General features: G+C 41.3%; 1 protein-coding gene across 1 annotated transcript in view; it reads right to left on the bottom strand.

Moving 5' to 3' along the window:
* Positions 1-23,892, bottom strand: part of LRRC63 (leucine rich repeat containing 63) — a 58,987-nt gene extending 35,095 nt beyond the window's left edge. The window contains exons 1-5 of the mRNA XM_032790665.2: positions 23,873-23,892; positions 12,861-12,979; positions 6,367-7,170; positions 2,841-2,978; positions 1,870-2,030 (exon numbers count right to left, since the gene is read on the bottom strand). Coding sequence (XP_032646556.2) covers positions 1,870-2,030; positions 2,841-2,978; positions 6,367-7,170; positions 12,861-12,948 — 1,191 coding nt within the window. The 5' untranslated portion in view covers positions 12,949-12,979; positions 23,873-23,892. The remainder of the gene's footprint in view (positions 1-1,869; positions 2,031-2,840; positions 2,979-6,366; positions 7,171-12,860; positions 12,980-23,872) is intronic.
* Positions 23,893-24,238: the final 346 nt, after the last annotated feature.

Below are 24,238 nucleotides of genomic sequence, written 5' to 3'. Positions count from 1 at the left end.
AAACCCCAGATCCTTTCCACAGTTCTCCTTTCTATTCAGTCATTTTCCCATTTTGTGTGTGTACAACTGATTGTTCCTTCGTTAAGTGGAGTACTTTGCATTTGTCCTCATTGAATTTCACCCTATTTACTTTCAGGCCATTTCTTCAGTTTGTCTAGACATTTTGAATTTTAATCCTATCTTCCAATGCACTTGCAACACAACCCCTCCAGACTGGTATCATCTTCAAACCTTACAAGTATACTCTTTAAGACACTTCTAATCACTATGCAGATGCTGAACCAAGACAGAACCCAGTACCAATCCCTTGAGTCCCCATTGATTCCCTTCCAGCTTGATTGTGATCCACTAATACGTACTCTCTGGGAATGGTTTTCCAAACAGTATGCACCTACTTATACAGCTCCGTCTAGGTTGTATTTCCCCAGTTTGTTTATAAAAAAGTCTTACGAGACAGTACCAAATCATTATGCAAGGAGCATCAAATATTCACCTCGCTGAGGGCCACATTGGCAATCAAAACTCAGTACTGGCCTCGCCTCTCAGCTCTCACTTCATTGATCTCTCCTTCCTTCTTGCATCAAATTTAAGCTAGTTCCCACTTTCTATGCTCTGCATGGCCTAGTCCCTACGTTTATCTCTTATTATGTCCTCTTTGTACAAAATATACTGGGCTCTTTCCTGTGATCTTCCTAAAGTGCACGGAATGAGTACTCCGGGGCTGTCTAGCTAAATAGATTCTGGGATGTACACATGATGTTTGCAACTCAGAGCTCCAGAATCCTAGAAAGTGAAGCTTCTTCTTTTCATTTTTTAAAAGCCCTTTCTTTCAAAGCTAGGGAACACCATACAAAAAGCTATGGTAAAAAAAATATGAATTTATGATTTGGCTTAAATCAGGAAATTAAGTTACGGTTGCATGCACAACCTTTGTCTACACCCTTGGTATAAATAGTTTGATACAGTATTTAATTACATCATATATTATAATCTCAATACATTAATATACTTTTCTCTACAACCTTACATCTATTTATGTGCAGTAACTATTTCCTTGTAAGCTAGAATTCATGAGTCATTTCTATGAAAGTTACATAGTAAACGATATCTACCTAGCAGATACTACAGATTGAATACAAACAGGGAGCAATAATCAATAGTTGAATAAATATTAAGCATTATTATACTGACAGATCAGTTGTCAATGCTTTGACTCAACAGATCCACACATTACATGAAAACAGAATTAATTAAAAACAGCAAGTACATAACAGGGCCGAATTGATGACAGGCAAGGTTCTAGAAACTTTAGACTGTCATGTCTCTGGCCTTCTAGAAAGAGGGGTTGGGCACCTTTTCCTGCCTTCAGGATCTTGCCACTCCTACTTGCCTGGTGCTCAAGCAATCTGATGGCACTACAGGAAGGGAAGCAGCAGCAGTGTGTTCATATTTAGTCCACTACTGCAGGAGGTGCTAGGAGCCAGCAGATGTCACATAAATCATGAGGTGCATCGGAAAAATGAGGAGAGGCACACAACATAACGGAAGAAGAGTGTGAATGAAAAAGGGGAGGAAATAGATAATAGAGAGGGAGACCAAGGTGAGGCAAGAGAATTAAAAAGGCGCATCTAGAACAACCAAGCTTAAGACTACTCTAAAATTACTAAACAAATCTTAAATGATTTTAGCCATTTTTAATTTTTAAAAAGTGGCTATATACTGAGAATTTTAAAACCAGGTTCTAGGTGGATTAAGTTAAGAAAGCCAAGTTATTAATCCCAGGGAAATTGTGCTTCTAATGAAAGCAGCAGTTGACCATTAAGGATAACGATATGGAGAGAGGGTGCAGTTGTAATTTTTAAAAGGTACCTTAAGATTAAGTGCATTTCTGCTATGCATTATGCAATATAAAACTGCCATTCTGGACCTGGCCATCAGTTGTTCTTGTTCATCCTGCTCACTTAACAAATTCTGGTACCCAAATCCCTGGATACCCTTTATAGTACCATCATCAAGAATAAGATCAGGTTCTGCAAGTAAAAATACATGTAGTCAAATACGGAAATAAACATCGAGATTAGGAAATAAAGAACTAATGCTTCATTATGCAGATCCCAAATGTATAGCCAAATCCTTCCATGCACTGTCAGGTCTTACTGAGGCAAAATTCCCTGATACAAATCAGTATCTTAGCAATGCCTGAGTAAAGACTCCAGAATTTGACCCTTTGAAAGCATTCACATTTATTCAACTTTTTTTTTTGAAGGGTGAGCAGCAGAATGGGTTTCAGCTATTGATAAAAGGGCCTGACCAGTGACTTTGGATTTGGAGAGAACTTTCCTAAAGTTTGGGAGCATTTTGTTCAGGTCCATCTGTAGCTTCAGCCCACAACAGATGATGTTAAAGAGACTGAAGATTTTGTTCCTCTTTAGATAAACCATTAAAGCCTACATTTTCAGAAGTGGCAATTCTGGGAAGCTCAACCCATGGCACAAGCTTGGGATGAATTTCAGGTTTGGTTACAAAAGCTTTCTACCACTCTTACTGTTAACATCCCAAATGGATTCCTCAATCACTAGTTTAAGACCTTACAATCCTAAAACCCAACAAAGTGAAAAGCTTTGGCTCTGAATTTCCTTCCTGACTTGATTTTATTGTAATTGTACATCCTATTATTTATTATTATAACGTCCATTTCATTCTCCCCTTAACAATGGCATGCACTATTGGGAGTTGATAGTAGGACTGCTCTTCATCTTTTATATTGCCATTACAAAACTACCACTACAGTGCTGTACATAGTTTATTTCATACATGTAATGTATATATCTTGCCCCTACCTGAAGAAGACATTTTTTTGTTCTGTCCATGAGTGCACAGCTTTAAATTGTCTGTAAAAGATCCTTTTCCTTCATCACCTTCTTCTAAAATCTGTTCAGATGAGCTAGATTTTCTCATTTTCTCCTCCAAAGCCATTTCTGAAAAAAGTTGGGAGTGGTGGTAGAAGAAGTATATGAGAAATGTATTAACTTAGTCAGACTACCCCATTTCTCATTTACACAAAGCACTGTTTACACAGCTCTGCAGCATAAACGGACCATCAGGTCAGCATTTACTTTTAAGGCCTCTTTACATTACCAGAACAGCATAAAGAGACAGTGTAAATGACCACCAGGGAACTGAATTTCTTATCATAGAGAAGCTTGCATGTGTCATAGGACAGATATCTGAAATTCCTGATACACTATTTCACTAGTATTCCTAGCAGTCATTTAAAAAAAAACCCCATACCTATATTCCCACTAAAATGGACTGTAGGCTTATCTTAGAGTTAAGATTGATGCACTGTATTTTCAGCCAATGCAAACCATGAGAAGAATGGCAATATGCATCCATGTCATTCAATAGCCCATCTGCACTCCACTTATCAGTTCCCTTTCTCAACCTTAGCTCCCTCCCTTCCAGCAACCACAATTCATTTATCTCCACCCATTTTGAACAACCCATGTGCAGTCTCGACACTACAATCACATTAATGGTTGTGTTCATATGATTAAATATAGAGTTGGTGTGGTTTCATGTTCCATTTTACATAACCCTATACATAGTTTTGTACTGGGGTGTGTAAAAGAGATAGAGGGTAAGACTGCAAATGGTGGCTGGAAACTATGTTTTTATGTAACATTCAGGAAATGTTATATAAATGGGTGATTTATCTGGTTGGTGATGGGCCCAAATTTGGAAGCAATTTTAATGTAAAAATAACAGAATTGAAATATGCATGTGTGTTGGCTGGTGGGTAGTATTTATAGTGAGAGTTGAGTGCCTACTTGTTCAGGATGAGGGTGGAGATATATATTAATATTGACAGTTCAGAACGATAGATTGTGCAATCAATTTAACGACAAAATGCCATAACTATCTGGTTACAGTGTGTATTCATTTTAACGTTCCATGCAACCCTTGAAATAAGTGTCTCTCTAAGATATATTTTAAGAAAATAATGGGTGAATATTGCCTACTCAACTTTTTTTCTACCCATCACCCTTCTCCAGAAAAAATATATTAAAAATATTCACAATATTTCAGGTCATAAAAGGCAAGCCTGTAAATTAGCAAAGAGAAATAACAGAACTGGACTGTCTGACCAGTCCTAGAATCAGGTCAGATTCTGACATTTTCATTAGCAAACAAAAATTACACTTAGTGACAGTTAAGGCTTGCTTACTTCGCCTTTGTGAATCACTACTAATTTAGCTACAGGAATAATTGCTCACCCCTTTCTAGACCAGGCATTAGAGGAGACTAGACACACTTTCACAGTGAGTTACCCACCTATTTAGTAGTTAATATAAAATTGGTGAGTGGAAATCACCAGCTGATTCTATCCCTGGCTCTGGGAGGGAGGTGCAGTTGACAGTGGTGAAAGAAAGGCTAACCAAAACTAGGTTAGTTGCTCTAAAAGGTCATAGCACAGTGGCTAAACTTGGGATTGTGCATGCCATAAACTTGGATTTTAGGCCACCAGTGATTTCACAGTAAGCCCTATCTCTTGGCATGTTATTTATTGTTGAATTAAAATTCAGTGGGTTTGTTTGGCACGCATTTTCTGTTACAGCTGAAGAGGTATAAAAATAGATAAACAATACCGATGCATAACTGATATTCTAGGAATCAGCACGTGAGGAGCAACAAACTGGACAAAAGATAGGTCCGAGAGAGTTGCAGAGTTTTTTCCAAATGGATGCAAAGAAGAGTGAGGCAATCCAGGGAGGCAATGGAAGAAGGAATCATAAGAAAGGGTAATTTTATTATTATTCTCTATCAATTCACTTTTCATCACACCATCACGAAAAATTCAAACAGTGCTCAAAATTTATATTCTATGTTTTTGTTTTTGCCTATTCAAGGACATATTTTATATATATATATATATATATATATAAGGTTAAAAGTTATGCTGTAACAATCTTAACTATAGCACAGGGCCTGCTGCATCATAATTTTATCAAACATTATTTACTTAGATGTCGAAAATTGGAAAAAAATATGGTTCTCTAGTGCCTGTCTCTCCTGGGAGCAAAGGATGTTGATTGTGGGGGATACATTCATCTCCTAATCAAAGATCTTGGCTGAGTGCTTTAGACTTGGAGGAAAGCCATAACAACCCAAGATCCCTGGCAACATGGGGTCTGATCTTGCAAACCTTTACTCTCCCATGTATAGTCAATGGGGCTATTTACATGAATAAAGACTACTTGCATGGCAACAAGCCTTTGCAGGAATGACTTCATATTGTTGCCTTGATTTGTCAACCTGTTTAACCCTGTGCAGGTAAGCAAAAGCCACTATGTTAGAAAGCCCAATCCATTCTTTACCCAGAAATACCATCAGAGTCCTACTGAAGCCAGTGGGCCCAATTCACTGTTGTCCTGCACCTTATGTAGTCATTTAGACCTAGATTCTTAAAGGTATTTAAATGCTGCTGTACTCAGGAGCCTAAATCTTATTCTCAATTAAGAGCCAAAATCATACTTACTAGCAATGGGATTTAAGCTCTTCAGTGCCTAAATCACTTCTGAAAATAAGATTAAGGTTCCTATATCAATTAGGCAATGCAACACTGAAGTCAGCAACACCTAAATACCTTTAAAAATCTAGGCCTTACATTAGTACAAAGTGATTGCAAAATGATAGTAAACCAGAATATTAGCATTTTACACTCATTTAAATGAGTGCACAAGATGCAGGGCTACAAAGCACTGTGCCTAGAAAGACTCTGTGCAGGTGTTAGGACCATCTTTAATGGATCCCATTGCAGGATTAGGGGCCAGTTTTCAAAGTCTCAAGAAATGGGGCTTTAAATACTTTCCTTATAACATTAAGTATTTTAAGATATTCTTAGTGTGTGTGTAATATATATAAAGAGAGAGAGAGAGAGAGAGAGAGAGAGAACTATCTCATAGAACTGGAAGGGACTCTGAAAGATCATTGAGTCCATCCCCCTGCCTTGACTAGCAGGATCAAGTACTGATTTTGCCCCAGATCGCTACGTGGCCCCCTCAACTGAACTGAACACAATGCTGAGTTTAGCAGGCCAATGCTCAAACCCCTCCCCATAAATTGAGCTATCCCTCCCCCCAAATTGTTACCTGTTGTTTATGTTTTTAAAAATAAAGTTAGATTAGTTATTACTAGCTACAGTTTTGCACTTTCTAGTTCTTAAATGATGATGTAAAATTCTCACAAACAGACAAATGGCAAAGTTTTTTTACTGTAAAGGAGGCCTATTTTGGAAATGCTTTCAGTAAAAATCATGCACAGACAAAAGTGAATTAGAACACTTGACAATGTAAAATACAGTACCTATGATACTCTGTCTCTCAGGCTTTCTTTGTGAAATTACTGGGAACTCATTATTGGACAATACCGTTGTGTTAACTTCAGTCTGTATGCTCTTTCTCACTTTACTGGTCAACTGGGTAGTGAGTTTTTGATAGTTACAGTGAGAAACAACTGGCTTTCTAACAGTTGCAATCACAGGTGATGAGTGAGAAGAGGACACTGCAGCTAAGCTTCCAAAGGTAAACTCTGGTAATGTAAAATAAGCAGGCTCATCCTTCGGTAAACCAAGAAGCTGCATGCGAAAGGATTTACGATGTTTGTGTAATGGGAAGCTGGCGGGACCACTAGGAGTTGGAGTTATAATATGTTTTTTAAGAATTTGATCAGGAAAAAGATTTTGGACTTTGAGCTGGACTGATGTTCGACTGCCTGAATAATAGCCAGAAAGAGTAATTCTGTCCTTGTCAGTTGTGCTTGCAGCAGTAGCAATGTCTGGTAAAGACCTATAAACAGAATCACTCTCCTCGGGGGGAGCTAGAACGTCCATGTTGGAGGATCTACTATCTTTCTGCAATGTGCAGCCAGCAGGTGTACAAAAATAAGGAGCAGTAACAGTCAACTCCTTTTTTAGATTTTGATCAAGAAGGACGTGAGTATCTTTGGGATGGACTTGTGTTTGACCACTGGAATTTTGGTCAAGAAGGAGATGTGCATCTTTGGGCTGGACTTGTATTTGACCACTGAAATAACTACTGGAAAAAATATTACTGTCTTCATCATTTGTGCTTCTTATCACTCCAGGTCGGTGTTTTCCAGGAATCCTGCCTGGAGAACACAAAAGAAAGAAAAGTGAGGATACATTTATAACTAGGCATACATTTCACACCTTTTTCAAGAAAATATTGTGATTGACTCAAGCTGGATGCTTCAGAGAGAATTTCCCCTATGCTGAGTAAACACACAAAAATAATAATTTAAAAAAATCAACCCTACTGCATCACAAAATGTTTTATTTTGTACATTTGACAAGTATAATTTAATTTTGAACAAAGTAAACAACACCGAATGATCTCTAGTAATTTTGTAAACATGTGAATAAGTGTTAGACATCTATATTTAGAATGCTTATGATGAGCCACACAGATTAGTGAAAAGCTACTTACTGAGGTTCTATTGCACATAAAACTTGATTATTGTGATAGTTCTGAGAGTCCTGAATCAAAGATCAGGGTCCCACTGTGTGAGGCACTGGACACACATAACAATGAGGCAGTCGTTGCTGCAAGAAGCTTGCAGGGGCTCTCTGGGGCAATATTCCTTCACAGAACCCTACTGTGGGGCTGTGACTGAGAGCCACAATGTAATCCCTTATGAACTGTGCTGCTCCAAAGAACAATTTATACCACCTTGAACAAGAAAAGGCAAATTAAATTAACGTCCACTGGTTAAATTACCAAATGGCTGATTTGTTAATTTACCAACAAATAATTTCAAACTATTAGCCAGTCATAAACTGATATATTTAGTTTCTAATAATGGTCACTTGGACTAACATCCATCTCATTATGAAGGACCCACATAAGGCTCTCTATACCAGCTAGGCCCCATGATAGTCATGCTTGTGAGGAGTGGCGCTCAGGCAGAAGCAACCATTCAGGGGGCTTCCACATCCCCTAAACACCATGATGTGGGCTCTGTGCCAGCTTCAGCTAGGATGATGCAGATAAGACCAGCATGATAAGCTTGTGAGAAGACATTTAAATCATGAATATAGGGTCCAGTGCCAAAAAATCTTCACAGAATGGCTGCATAGGAGCTGCAGCCTTTTTTCCAGGCCACCAGCTAGAAGCGCAGTCACATAGGATTCCCTCTGTATTGTCTGGATTAGTGCCCCATATCTGATGAAACACAGAACCAGTGTGTTCTCCAAGGTGATCATATTACCATTACTGAAAAACTGGATTCTGATCAATGGTCACTCCATTTTATAAACATCTATCAAAGATAATGGCTCTGTTTTGTGGTGCATGAAGTGATCCTTAAATGTGCTTTATTGTGCAGCACTTTGACTCTTGTCAGGGTACTGTATAAATCTATACATTCTAAATAGCATTCATCACTAATCATATGTTATAATAGAAAAAAGTCATTGCAACAGAACATTGTCTCTGGATAAAAGGTTTATCATTTTTAAATAGTTTTAAATCAGTGGAGCAGAGCTTTGGTATTGAGCCAGAAATATTTAGATACATTTTGGATGGTGCCAGACTGGAAATGTGTTGTACAGACACAGATGGAAAATTTCACCAACAACTTTAACTAATCCATTAATGGACTTAATAATATCAAGGGAACAAGAATCGCAGCTTCTTACTTCACTCACTGAGATTTCCCTTCTTACTTATTTTTTACCATACCATTATAATGTTATGAGTATTCTTAATCAATTAGTGAAATAATAAATGATAACTGGAATTATTATGATAACACACTGTAAGTGACACTATATTAATAAAACAATACCATAATATTAATGTTAAGAAATTTCACATTAGTTATACATATCAAATACTATGAACACATAGTTTTCAGAACTTTTTCTTTAGTTTACTTATTGATTATGTTCAGATTTAATAGTTTTATCTATTTAAGTAGTTTTACATATAGGTCATAGTATCGCAGAAGTTAGAGATAGAAAAGACCTATTAGGACATCTTTTCCATGTCCCTGCCAAGGCTGGATTATTCTTTTACAGTGCTAGTTTATTTTAACATATTGTCCAGTCTAAAGAATCTGCACAGCAGACTCTTGTGGGAGCAGAAGTTTGACTGAACCCAATGGGACTGTTCAGAAGTAAGAGTCCTTCTGCAAGACTCAGTTGTAGGATCAGGACCTAGTTTTCAAAAAGTCTCAAGCAGTGGAGTTTTCAGCTCTTTCTTTGAACTATTAGTTACATTAAAATATTCCTACTATCAATTGTTATTGGCTGTTACCTCTATCTTTAAATTTAATATTTAATTATTAGTTACTAGTAGGGCTGTCGATAAATTGCAGTTAACTTATGCGATTAAAATTAGCTGTGATTAAAAAGATTAATCGCACTGTTAAACAACAAAATACCAATTGAAATGTATTAAATATTTTTGATGTTTTTCTACATTTTCAAATATATTGCTTTCTATTACAACACAGAATACAAAGTGTACAGTTCTCACTTTATATTATTTTTATTACAAATATTTGCACTGTAAAAATGAATAACAAAAGAAACAGTATTTTTCAATTTGCCTCAGACAACTACTGAAGTGCAATCTCTTTAACATGAAAGTATATCTTACAAATGTAGATTTTTTTTTGTTACATAACTGTACTCAAACCCAAAACATTATAAAACTTTAGCACCTACAAGTCCACTTAGTCCTACTTCTTGTTCAGCCAATTGCTAAGAAAAACAAGTCTGTTTACGTTTACAGGAGATACTGCTGACTGCTTCTTATTTACAATGTCACCTGAAAGTGAGAACAGGGATTCGCATGGCACTTTTGTAGCCAGTGTTGCAACGTATTTATGTGCCAGATATGCTAAACATTCATATGCCCCTTCATGCTTTGGGCACCATTCCAAAGGACATGCTTCCATGCTGATGACGCTCATTAAAAAAATGTGTCAATTAAATTTGTGACTGAACTCCTTGGGGGAGAATTGTATGTCTCCTTTTCTGTTTTATCTGCATTCTGCCATATATTTCATGTTGTAGCAGTCTTGGATGATGAACCAGTACATGTTTGTTTTAAGAACACTTTCACAGCAGATTTGACAAAATGCAAAGAAGGTACCATTGTGAGATTTCTAAGACTAGATACAGTATTCGACCCAGGGTTTAAGAATCTGAAGTGCATTCCAAAATCTGAGAGGGATGAGGTGTGGAGAATGCTTTCAGATGTCTTAAAAGAACAATACTCTGATGCGGAAACTACAGAACCCGAACCACCAATAAAGAAAGTTAGCCTTCTGCAGGTGGCATCTGACTCAAATGATGAAAATAAACATGTGTTGGTCTGCTCTGCTTTGGACCGTTATCGAGCAAAACCCATCATCGGCATGAAGGCATGTCCTCTGGAATGGTGGTTGAGGCATCGAAGGACATATGAATCTTTAGCACGTCTGGCACATAAATATCTTGCGATGCTGGCTACAACAGTGCCATGCGAATGCCTGCTCTCACTTTCAAGTGACACTGTAAACATGACACGGGCAGCATTATCTCCTACAGACTGTAACCAAACTTTATCTGAGCAATTAGCTGAAGTAAGACTGAGTGGACTTGTAGGTTCTAAAGTTTTACATTGTTTTATCTTTGAATGTAGTGATTTTTTGTACATAATTCTACCTTTGTAAGTTCAACTTTCATGATAAAGAGATTGCACTACAGTACTTGTATTAGATGAATTGAAATATACTATTTCTTTTGTTTTTTTACAGTGCAAATATTTGTAATAAAAATAAATATAAAGTGAGCACTGTATACTTTGTATTCTGTGTTGTAATTGAAAATATTTGGAAATGTAGAAAACATCAAAAATATTAAAATTGTATTCTATTATTGTTTAACAGTGTGATTAATCATGATTAATTTTTTTTAATTGCTTGACAGCCCTAGTTACTAGCTATTGTTAAATAAATGGTGAAGCGCATTTTTGCATCTTCTAGGTCACATATAGCATGCAAAATGTACAGATATTTCTGAACTGTATTGTATCATCAGTTATATCAGTTTTTAAGCAGAACTCCCCATTGTCTTCAAAGGCTACATGACCCTACCTGTATATATGCAAGTGTTTACTTATGCAGCTGTACACCAGGAGGGATGGGACCATCCGCAAATGGCCTTAATTTTTTCATAATCAGTGAATCACAATTGTACCTCCCTATATCTTTACCTTTGTTCCTGACTCCATCCTCTCTAATCTCTCTCATCACCTTCTTTATCTCTTGCTACACCTTTTAGTTTGTCATTTGATAACTGACCCTCATAGTGGCAGGTCTTGGTTGGATCATAACATAAGCCTTCATCATGGTGTTAGGGAAGTTAGTTATAGCCTTGTGTCTGATAATGGATACTTGTGGTCTATTCCTGATCCCACTGAAGTCAGTGAGAGTTTTGCCATTAACTTTAATGCATGCAAGAAAGAGCCTTATATATCCTGAATTCTAATTATTAATTTATTTTTAATAACATTGGTTTGTTCTGGAATTAGAGGAGAGACCTTGTGAAACCAAACATTTATTTTGTCACGGATTAAAGGTTTTTTTAATGTTATCTCAGCACTAACTGTTGTTTTGGGTCATTTCAGTTAATGCATGAACTTATGATATGTTGAATGTATGAAACCATCAGCAAGTGTTTGAAGTTAAATCCACAACAACACTGGAGCAGTTTCCATTCCCCACCCTGATGCTAATGTGACTATAGGGCCAAACAAGCTTCACCACAAATTGGAGCAGCCTAGGAACTGCTCTGACTTGCACCCACATTTAATTCTCCCAAAAGCCCATTACATAAAGGACAGCTGAAACACAGCATGCTCTGGTACTGCCTGCTCCAGTTCTTTTACACCCTCCCCATTGTCCATGTCATGGGACACCTGAAGCAAGTGGCAAAGAGCCAGCTACATTGGCTTTATGCCACCTGGCATATGGCAACTTCCCAACAAATTGGAATACTCAGGGGCAGCTTTCTGACTGTTCTGCACTGCCTGAGCAGTTAAAAGAAAAAGGAGTCGGAGCTACTATCTCTTTAACTTTGCTTTAAAAATGGCTATACCAATTTAAAGCCTTGATTCCGGGAAGCACTCCTATTCAGGAAGAGCATTTGAGCCCACACTTAATTTTAAGTCAGCAATTTAAGTCTCACTGAAGTCAACGGGACATAAGAACATGCTTTGAAGTTAAGTACTTTCCTAAATAGAAATGGAGGTAAGCATGTGCTTAGTACCTTCCTGAATTGAGGCCTAAGCTAGGGCCCCGAAGGGATCTTCTCTTGTTCTCTTTATGCTGCTGCATGGGGTGCTAATTAATCAATACTCTATTCTGCAACTTAAGTACTTAGTAAACTTTTTTACAGCTGCATTTTGAAATCAGTTCAGTGGGACAAGAGACTGTATGGGTCTTCTTCATAGTTAATCCAACACTCTCATACAAAAGACAGGATATAGCAATCTCAAATGTTATCAACTGCTGACTTTCCTTTGGGTTGGGAACACATGCAATGATCATCTTCCAATCATATTCACATGGCATTACACCTCCAGCTACAATCCTTGTTGTCACAGTGCAGTCTCACTGAGGAATTATTCTGGTTTGATTTATTATTTGCTGAATAATTATAGAAACTATATAGTGTTTAAATGAATACTTAAATTGATTAATACACATTCCTTCAATATTGTCTGCAAAGAATATGTAAATCTTGGAACGATGCATTGTGAAGACTATCTGTTATTAGTACTGCTTACCTTTATAGGTGTTCTCCTTTGGCATAGGCAGTTCAGGTAGCAGCTTTGGAGGCAGAGGCCTACGAAGTAGTTTTGGTTGCTCAAGCATTTTCGGCCTAAAAATTATTCTTGCTGGACAACTGAGGAGTATTCAAAAGTTTGAAAATTCTAGATATAAGGCAAACAAAAGAAAATCATCTTTGGATTTATGTATTGATTGTAAATGTCTGCCAGATACAGTCACTGTTAGAAAACACCAGTATAAATGGATGAAAATGGTACTCTGTTTACTTAGTAACTCACTTGACAATTTGCTAATTATCAGCAGTGTTTTTGGAAGCTAAAAGGTGACATTATTAAAAAATAATCTAGCTGTTCTGTTAATTTAGGTTTGGAATACTCAGAGAATGACGTATGACACCGTTGTTCTAAAAGTGAGGCAGTGGTGGTTCTGTCTCTAAGAAGCAAAGGGTGAAAAAAGGAAACCTAATTTTCGCTACATGAAACTTTTTGAAAGTTCACAAAAAGCAGCATTTCTAACATGGATAAACAGATGTATAGTTAATAATAAAAATTCAGTTTTAAATTGGTATTTCTTAATGCTGTGGGTAACAGTTAATTCTTCTGATTTAGTGAAGCAGCTGGGCATAAGCATATCATATTTGTGTTCCATGCTTCAAATTGGCTTCTTATCTGCTTCAGCATGTTTTCAAGATCATGGATTTTAATTTATAAAAGTTTAATTTTAATCTGTGTTTTAAGTGCACCATAAATTACTATTATAAAACATGTATGCGGTGGCGTACAGTACATGAAAACAAAGATAGCCTCTGTCCTAAGCAATGCATCTATCTTGTAGATTTTTGGAGATGTAACATATTGGTGAGGATGATTTTATTTTTTTGTTTGTAATTTATAAACTCACTCTTTAGGGCCTAGTGGCAAAAGGGGATTATAAAAGGGACTTTAATGAAGAGAAAGTGGCAGCTTGGTACACTGGCCTGGGGATAGCATTCCATGCATAGGGGCATTCCTGGAAAAAGCCCACACAGATGGGAGTGGGAGAAAGAAAGAAAGAAAAGTAATTGAGACTGGCATCATTCACAGATTATAAAGTGAGAAGGGACCACTGCGATCATTTAGGTCTAGTCTAGTCTGACCTCCTATGTAATAGAGGGCATTGGGCTTCCCTGAATTAATTCCTCCTTGAACTAAAACACATCTTTTAGAAACACATCCAATCTTGATTTAAAAATTGTCAGTGATGGGGAATCTACAACAATCTTTGGTAAATTCTTCCAATGATTAATTACAGTTACTGTTCAAAGTTTGTGCTTTATTTCTAGACTATATTGTCTACCTTCAGCTTCCAGCCATTGGATCATCTTATACCTTTGTCTACTAGATCAAAGAACCCACTATCAAATTTTTGGTCCCCATGAATTACTTATAAACTATGACTAAGTCACCCCTTAACCTTCTCTTTGTTAAGATAAATAGATTTGAGTCTATCATGATAAGGCAGGTTTTACATCCTTTAATACTCTTTTGGTCCTTCTCTGAACCCTCTTCAATTTATCAACATCCTTCCTGAATCGTTGGCCCCAGAACTGGACACAGTATTCCAATAGCAGTCACACCAGTATCAAATACAGAAGTAATATAACCTCCTTACTCCTATTTAAGATTCTCATTTTACTTCTGAGGGAATTCTGCATCAAAAAATAAAAAATATGCGCCAAAAAGATAGTAATAATGCTGCACACATTTTAAAAAATTGCAAAATTCTGCAGATTTTGTCAATAAATGTGGAGGCCCTAGCATGGCAGTGGGGAGCACAGGCCACTGGCTGCATGGAGGTGTGAGATCACCCTGCAGTCCCCCCACACAGTAGCATAGCTAGGGGGGGAGCGGCTGGTCTTCCACCAAGCACAAGTGGCACCTTTTAAATTTTACTCACCCGGGAGCCTGGGTTCCAACTCACACCAGCGGAAAAAAAAGGTGCTACCCCTCATTGGTTTATCCAAACTCTCCCCTTCTCCACCCCCTGCCACCTGGGTGACCCTTTAAAGAACTTTATGGATGCTTCCCTCCTTGCATTGGGTTGTAACATGAAGCAGCAGCTGATTGGTCAGAAAGCCCCCAAGTTATGATTTGATTGGCTGATACAGCACCGCCCTAGAACAAAACGGATTGCACCATGTGCTGGAGAGGGGAAAAGGGGTTAGTGGCACAGTATGCGATCCCTGGGGAATGGGCGCAGGGGATGGGGTTGGGACATCCCCACGTGGCGGCTCCTTGGAGGCGCTCTGCTGGATGCATTAGCCTTTGGGGTGGGGGAAGGGAGCAGCTGAGTCCCCTCCCGGAAGCTGCAGCCCGTCCCCCCCTGAGATGGTACAGTCCGGGTCAGGGGTCCCCTGCTCAGCGTGTGCTGCGCTGGGTCTGGCCTGTCGACTTAGAGTGCACTCTGCCCCCGAGGCAATGCTGCTGCCCCCGGTGCAGAGAGCGCTGCTGGGCTGCCCCCCCGCTCCTGGGATCCAGGGTCCACCTGGCAGTGCCCCCTCCCCATGTTCTGCTCCCCCTCTGGGGTCCCAGTGTCCCAAGAGCTCCGGCCACACCCTTCCTTCCATGTGCAGCCCAGCTGGGCCTGATGTTCCTCTCCTTGCCACAACATGGGTCTGAACTGGGCACCACCCGCTGCGGCGCTTTTACTGATGGGGTAGCACTCCGGGTCTTCGATGGCGGGAACTTCACTTGCTTGGAGTCTCTTCAGTGGCACTGAAGCTTCATCACCGAAATGCCGCCAAAGACCTGTGGAGCGAGTGAAGTGCCACTGAGGTGCCACTGAAGACCCAGAGCACTGCACCATCAGTAAAAGCGCCGCTGCGGGTGGCACCTTTTTTTCCCCACTCCCCCTCTTCCCTCCACCTGGCTACGCCACTGCCCCCACCCCTACCCCCACCCCGGGGACACAGACTCAGTGGTGAGCCTGTACCCAGCCCTGACACAGCACAGGGGTTGGGCTTGCCCCAGAAACACCCGTGGCCCTGCCTCTCCACATCAGGTGTGGGCAGGCAGACTCAGCCCAGCAGGACCCGAGTGTGGAGGGGTAGTTTGGGGGGTCCAGGTGTGGGGCAAGAAGGTTCTGTGTGGGGCAATCTGGGTGCGGGACTTCAGTAGGGGGTGGTCTGCATGAGGGGGAGGATCTGGATGTACAGCACCTTATTGGAGAGGTTCAAGGTACAGCGGCTTGGGAGGGCTGGATACAGGAAGTAAGGCTTGGTAGTGTGAGGTTCAGATGCGGGTGGCTCAGTAGAGGGATTATGGTTGCGAAGGGGAGGTGAGGCTCAGGAGAGGGTCCAGGGGGGTCTGGATGCACAAGGGTTGGTCAGATGGGGGGTGGGTCTGATCTGGCACCAGCCAGGGTGTCCCCAGCTCTCCTTTCCCCCCATTATTTACTTCTCTGCCAGCTGCTCCAGGTGCCCAAAATGACACTGGATGCTGCTGGGGAGGGGCACATGCCTGCTCTTGTGGCTTCCCTTTGCTTCCCTGTCAGAAAGTCATTTTTCTGCGAGAAAACAAAAAAAATCTGTGGGGGCCATGAATTCTGCGCACACATGCAGAATTCCCCTAGGAGTACCATTTATACATCCAACGATTGCATTAGCCTTTTTAGTCACACAATCACACTAGAAGCTCATGATCAGCTGAGTATTCACTACTATTCCAAACCTTTCTCAGTGTCACTGCTTCCAAGGATACAGTCCCCATCCTGTAAGTATGGGCTACATTTTTGTTCCTAGATATATAACTTTACATTGACCTTACTGAAACACATATTGTGTGCTTCCAACCAGCTTCACAAACAGTCCACAACACTCTGAATCCATGACCTGTCCTCTTCATTATTTACCATCCCACAATCTTTGTGTCATCTGCAAACTTTATCAGTGATAATTTTATTTTTCTTCCAAGTCACTGATGAAAATGTTAAATACTTAGGGCCAAGAATGGATTCCTATAGGAGGACCTCATTAGAAACAAACCAGCTTGATGAAAATTCTGTTTAAAATTATATTGAGACCTATCAGTTAGTCATTTTTAATCCATTTAACGTGTGCCACATTAATTTTGTATTGGCCTTGGTTTTTAATCAAATGTTGTGTGATACTAAGTAAAATGGCTTACAGAAGTCTATTATATCAACTCTACAACCTTTATCAACCAAACTTGTAAACTCATGAAAAAAAGATATCAAGTTAATTTGACAAGATCTATTTTTCATAAACCCAGGTTGACTGGCATTAATTATATTACCCTCCTTTAATTCATTATTAATCAAGACCCATACCAGCTGTTCTGTTATTTTTCTCAGGATTGAGGTCAGGTTGTCAGGCCTATAATTACCCAGGTTGTCCCATTTACTCCTTTTAAACACTGGCACAATATTAGCTTTCTTTCAGACTTCTGGAACTTCCCCAATATTCCAAGAGTAATTGAAAATCAAAATTAATGGTCCAGAGAGCTTTTTGGCCATCTCTTTTAAAATCCTTGGACGCAAGTTATCTGGCCAAGCTGATTTTAAAATGTCTAACGTCAGTAGCTGCTGTTTAACATCCTCCTGGGTTATCATTGGATTAGAAACTGTTTCATTATCATCATGATACATCAGCTATTTTTTCCACCAAATAAAGAACAAATATTTATTGAACACTTCTGCCTTTTTCTTCATTATTTTATTGACAATTCTACCATTTCTATCTAGTAATGGACCAATACCATTGTTAGGGTTGATTGATGAGGCAGAAGTGTCAAGGGGAGACAGGATAGGAGACAAGGTCTATAATCTAGGCAGGAACACAGCTCTAGAAGACACTGAAAGGCAGGACTAGAAGTTTAAGCTATATACAGTGTGTAAAGAGCTTCATACAAAAGATTCATGAAGTTTTCATGTGACTCTAGGCTTACATGCAAGTGAATCTCTGTTGGTCTGCTTTCAAATAATGAAATATTTGGTTTTGAATGATTTCATATGAAATTAGTATCAATTTGATGGTTTCATTTGGAAGTCATTTTGACTTTGTTCAAACTTGAATATACGTCCTGGACTACACACAAAGATGCACTGGTTTAACTAAGTGTGATGTACCAATTTAGTTAAACTGGTGCAACTTTGTGTGTGAAGAAACCTCAAAGTGAAACAACAATTAAGAGATGACTTGATCATAGTCTGGAAAGTACCTACATAGGGAAGAGATTTCTGATAGTAGACTGCTCTTTAATAAAGCAGAAAACAAGCAATAATGAAATCCAGTGCACAGGAGCAGAAGCTAGACCAATTCAGGCCAGAAATAAAGCATAATTTTTTTAACACTGAAGGTATGTCTACACTACAGGATTATTCCGATTTTACATAAACCGGTTTTGTAAAACAGATTGTATAAGGTCGAGTGCATGTGGCCACACTAAGCACATTAATTTGGTGGTGAGCGTCCATGTACCGAGGCTAGCGTCGATTTCCAGAGCGTTGCACTGTAGGTAGCTATCCCGTAGCTATCCCATAGTTCCCGCAGTCTTCCCCGCCCCTTGAAATTCTGGGTTGAAATCCCAGTGCCTGATGGGGCAAAAAACATTGTCGCGGGTGGTTCTGGGTACAGCCTCACCCCTCCCTCTGTGAAAGCAGCAGACAACCGTTCGCGCCTTTTTTCCTGGGTGAACTGTTCAAACGCCATAGCACAGCAAGCATGGACCCTGCTCAGATCAAGACCGGAATCGTGGACGTTGTAAACACCCCGCGCATTCTCGTGCAGTCTATGCTGAACCAGGACCTGCAAAGCCAGGCGAGGAGGAGGCGGCTACGGCAGAGTGGCGACGAGAGTGATGATGACATGGACACAGAATTCTCTCAAACCGCGGGCCCCTGCGCTTTGGAGATCCTGCTGGCAATGGAGCAGGTTCTAGCCATTGAACGTCGATTTTGGGCCCGGGAAACAAGCAGACTGGTGGGATCACATAGTTTTGCAGGTTTGGGACAATTCCCAGTGGCTGCAAAACTTTTGCATGCGTAAGGGTACCTTCATGGAACTTTGTGACTTGCTTTCCCCTGCCCTGAAACGCCATAATACCAAGATGAGAGCAGCCCTCACAGTTGAGAAGCGAGTGGCAATAGCCTTCTGGAAGCTTGCAACACCTGACAGCTACTGGTCAGTCGGGAATCAATTTGGAGTGGGCAAATCTACTGCGGGCTTGTGATGCAGTAGCCAAAGCAATCATTCCAGCCTGCTGCTACGAAGGTTGTAGACTCTGGAATTGCAGGTCAAGTGGATGGCTTGCTGCAAATGGATTCCCTAACTGTGGTGGGGCGAAGAGAACCCATATCCCTATCTTGGCACCGGAGCACCAGGCACCATAACGTAATCGCAAGGGTACTTTCATGGTGTGCAAGCATGGTGGCATCACAAGGATTTCACGCAACATCCACATGTGGCCAGGAAGGTTCATGAGCTCCGTCTTCCAGGAACACTACTCTGTTAAACAGCTGCAGCAAGGAATTACTTCCCAGACGAAGAATAAAACATTTGAAAAGGGAAATGTTTTAAATGCCTGTAGTTTATCTGGGTGACCAGCCTACCTTGATGCCAAGGCTCAGCAGCATACACAGGCCAGCCTGGACATAGTCAGGAGCTGTTCAACTACAGGCTGAGCAGGCAGAATGGTGGTAAAAATGCATTTGCTGTTTTAAAGTGCGCTTGCCCCTTTGTATTGCGGCTTGCTGGTGCTCCACAATCTGTGAGAGTAAGGGAGAAGACTTTATGGCGGTGGGAGCTGAGCAAATCACTTGCTGCTGATTATGCGCAGCAGACATCAGGTGAATTAGAAGAGCACCAATGAATGCTGTGCATCCAGCAGAACTTTTGAAAACAAGTTTCATCATGGTCAGGGTACGGTGTGACTGTTGTGTTGTTCCCCTTGATGAATCCGCCCCCCGACAGGGGGGGGGGGGGGGGGAACGGGGGGGGGGGGGGGGGGGGGGGGGGGGGGGGGGGGGGGGGGGGGGACAAACCACCCTAAGGGGGTAGCTCTTTTAAGCAACCTACCTCCCCCTCGATTCAGCTGACTAAGGAATAAAAGTCACTATGCGTTTAAAAATCATGTAATTCTTTATTTAAAAGTCAATTTAAAAAAGAGGGAAAGAACTACAAGGTAGCTGGTGTGGTTTGCGGAGAATGTAGGAAGAAAGAGGCCACTAAAAATATTTCAATAAGTAAAAAGCCCTTTTCGGTTGGGTGTCCACGGGGGGGAGTAGGCGAAGTGCACGAAGTCTTCCCCTAACGTTCTTACACGCTGGGTGAGTGGTGAGGTGGTTACACAGGGGCTGCAGCGGCACTCTGTGACCCTGCTGCTGTCCTGAAGCTTCACCAGAGTCGGGGATTCAGTTTGAATGCTCGCATACCGGCAGCTCAGTGTTGCATCCTGCCACCGCTGACTTCCTGCTACACCTCTGATTCCTGGAGTCACTCCTATCTCAAGAGTCCCTCCTGTCCTTCAAATTCACTGCACCTTTCTGAATTTGATACCAGTCCTTCACATTCAGATGACTTTTCATTGCGGTTACTTCCAGGATTTCCAAGAAACATTGTCCTTGCGTCTTTTTCCGCAACTTATCTTGAGATAGCCTCGGGATTTATAGGAGCTTGAAAATTTGCAGCTGCAGAGGGAGGGAAAAAAGGCAGAGAAGTATTAAAAAGATACATTTTAAGACAATCTTATACTTCTTTCCATGGTGAACAACACATTCACCTTACATAGACATCGTATCCTCCAAGTGTTTTGCATCTTAAATATTAGTACCTGCGCTCTGTGTTAGAGGACCTCAGAGAAGCACTCTGGACGCAGCAGAATTCACTTGCCTTGGCCACTGGTAAGCCATTGTTTCGGTTTCTGTAGCCTCATATACACAAGTGCCCTCCTTTCCAAATACCACAAATCCCGTTCAGTGCTGCTTCTTTCCTGTTAACCATGCAGCATCAGAAACCACTCCCCCATCCAATTCCTCTGGATTATCGTTTAACCTCCCCCCACCGCGTGCGTATCATGGAAGATCACTGCTAATCCCCCCTTCCTAACCCACCGTGTGCTGTACAGGGAATCCTGCTACCAAGACGCGAAAAAGCTCACGCAGTCCTTTTTCTCCCCTCAACGTGGCTACTGCAAGAAGATTTCTTTAAGCAACGGGCAAACAGCCCAGTGGAATGCCATTTCTGCCCTTAATCAATTCCTAATCAACAGGTTACCAGAAACGATATACCTCTAAGATAACAGCGAGATCAAGAACGAGTTGCTTGAATGCCCAGCATCACGGGATCATAGCACAGGCCTTTGTTCAGCATGATACAGATTATGCTACATGCTGAGGTCAAGGTTTCCTACCATTGTGGACAGAATAGGCTCCTTGCCCCCAAAAGAAAACCTCGCAAGGTTTTTGGAAGTATCTCCAGAGAGCTTAAGGAGATTCCTGAGGAATTTCCGCTATCCCCAACATGTACCAAACTTTTCCAATAAACGTATGGCCAGAACGCAACATCCAACTCTCCAGGGCAAACAATCATAAAAAACCTTGCTTTAAAACCACGTTTTTATATTTAAGTAACTCACCAAGGTCGCTCATGCTTCATTGTTTGGGCTACTGCTGGAGGGCTGGGATGGTTAATTCTGTCGGGTGAGAGCTCCTGGCTTTGGGGAGAACAGAGTGCTGTGTGTCTCGCAAGCTCGTCCCCTCTTCTCTCCTCATCTTCCCCGTCCAGAATCCTCAGCAAGGCTGAGCTTACCACCCCACTCGGAATCCATGACAGGGGTGGGACTGGTGGCAGTCGCCCCCTAGAATTGCATGCAGCCTCAGCGTAGAAGCGGCAACGTTTGCCCTGCCGACTTCTGTTTGCCTTCTTTGGTTTCTGTAGCTTGTCTGACTCCTTGAACTTCAACTCTGCACTGCATTGTAGTCCCTGGTGTGGCCTTGTTCCATCTGGCTTGGAATTTTTTCAAATGGTTTTTATTTTATTTTGTCTTTGAACGGAGTTTGTTAGCAAGAATCTCTCCCATATAGCGATCAGATCAGTACTCATGCGTCTATCTGGATTCTTTTCAATTTCAGGAGACGCCTTGTTTACCCTTGTCTTGATGGCTCTGCGTGGTCACCTGTGCGTGAGCTCTCCAGGCTGGCAAACAGTGAAATGAATCAAAAGTTCTCTCGAGGCTTTCCTGCTTACTGTGTCAGTGCATCCCGAGTTCAGATTGCGTCAGAGCGGTCACAGTGAGTTGCACTGTGGGTGATGATCCGCCCGGAGACCAATACTGATCGATTTGCAGCACACTAACCCTAATCCAAATATGTAATACCGATTTCACGTACTTTCTCTCGTCGGGGAGGAGTACAGAAACCGGTTTAAAGAGCCCTTTATATCGATATAAAGGGCCTCATTGTGTGGACGGGTGAAGGGTTAAATCGGTTTAACACTGCTAAAATCGGTATAAACGCATAGTGTAGACCAGGCCTGAGAGTATTTAACCACTGGAAGAACTCACCGAAGGACAAGGTGGATTCTCTATCACTTAAACCTAGATTAGTTATTTTTCCAAAAGATAAGCTATAGCTTAAACAGAAGTTATGGGCTTGATGCACAAATTACTGGGTAAGGTTCTGTGGCCTTATGCAAGTAGTCAGACTAGATTATCATAAGATTATCATTATCATAAGATTTCTCATCTTAAAAAACTATTAAGTTGAAGAATATATAAACCCTGCAAGCAAAACTGCAAGTTTGACATAGCTGTAGTAACAAGACCTCTTTATCTCATATCTAATTCTAGCATCTTCTTCAATCATGTTATAAATTTGCACTAAATGCCAAATGCTTTCAATGTCTTTCAATCTAAATTTTCTCTCTTCACCTTTTGTGACTAATACAGTATGGGACGCAAATCAGTGTAAAGTGTGAACCAGATTCTATTTGGCTTTAATAATTGCTAAATATCAGTACCACTATGCTCTCGTATATAGCAGAAATAGATTTATACCCACATTAGGGTGACCTGATGTCCTGATTTTATAGGCACAGTCCCAATGTTTGGGGCTTTTTCTTATATAGGCCCCCCACCCTCTCGCCTGATTTTTCACACCTGCTGTCTGGTCACCCTAACCCACATAGCTTCATATTAACTGTCCAGGACAAAGCATCTGCTTTGCATGTTAAATGAAAAAGTAACTTTTTCATAAATATATACTTTGAAAAGAATATTACAGTTAGGGACAAATAAAGACTACTGTACAAAAGCTACTGGTAATACACCTTACACTCGCTTTTGTTTTGTAACCAAGAATCCTCCCTCCCCCTCCCCCATCTTGGACTCAAATTAAAAAAAATTCTTTCGTATCATACATTATTTCTACATGTCCTTTAAAAAAGCACATTTTGGTACAGTAATGTTCCTGCCACAGTCTAACTATATTTTAAGCCCCTGCCCCAATTTTATTAAAGTGAAGATTTATAGATATGTGTATACACACACACACATACATAACCATATAATATTCTGAATGTCTATTGCTCCTTCCATGCAAAGATCTCAAAACACTGTACAAACAGTTGTGATATTTTGTGACGTTTTCTGCCCGCCACACGCTTTGTTTCATCCAAACACAGCACTCCTGACCACAAGTGGTAAAAAAAAATCATGAGATTGGCTTAAAAATCATGGGATTTGACAAAAATCATCAATTTAGGGTTGTTTCTACAGGTCTTCGAGCCGTGGGGGTGCACTCAGCCCTGGTTTTCTGATTCCACCACAACCAGGAGCGCTGGAAACAGAGCAGGCTGAAATTCGCAGCTAATACCGGTTGCTGGGGCTCTAAGCACAGCCCCCGCTGTCAGAAATCTGGCACGCTGGCAGCATTACAGCCCCCGGGGAAGTGTGCGAGAGGGGCTCCATCCGGGATCGCTTTGTCACACCGCTCTGCCCCCCGACCCCAGCCGCACCTGACAGCCCAGGGGCCTGGCATTGCCTCTTGCAGCCCGGCAGTGGCATGGGCCGGGCGCCCCAGCCTCTCCTCGGGGGGAGTCAGCCTCACAGCAGCCTCTGCTCCATCCCCGTTAGCCCCAGGAGACTGGCGGGGGCGGCGGGGAAAGGGCTCCTCTCCGCCCTGCAGCAGCTGCAGCCGCAGACTCTCACATGCCTCCTCGGCTGCCCTAGGCGGCCTTGGAGACTCGCCCTAGCAACCCCCAGGGAGCCTCGTTCTCGCCAGCCCGCGCGGCAAGAGAGAAAAAGAGCGTGAGTGCGCGTCCCCGCCTTCCATTCCTCCAGGGCGGGGGGAGAGAGAGAAGCCGGCGCGCTCCCGTGCGGCG

Source organism: Chelonoidis abingdonii, chromosome 1, assembly GCF_003597395.2.
Source record: "Chelonoidis abingdonii isolate Lonesome George chromosome 1, CheloAbing_2.0, whole genome shotgun sequence".
NCBI classification, from domain to species: domain Eukaryota; kingdom Metazoa; phylum Chordata; order Testudines; family Testudinidae; genus Chelonoidis; species Chelonoidis abingdonii.
The sequence above is the reverse complement of the archived record's forward strand: the minus strand, read 5'-3'. Positions and strand labels throughout refer to the sequence as shown.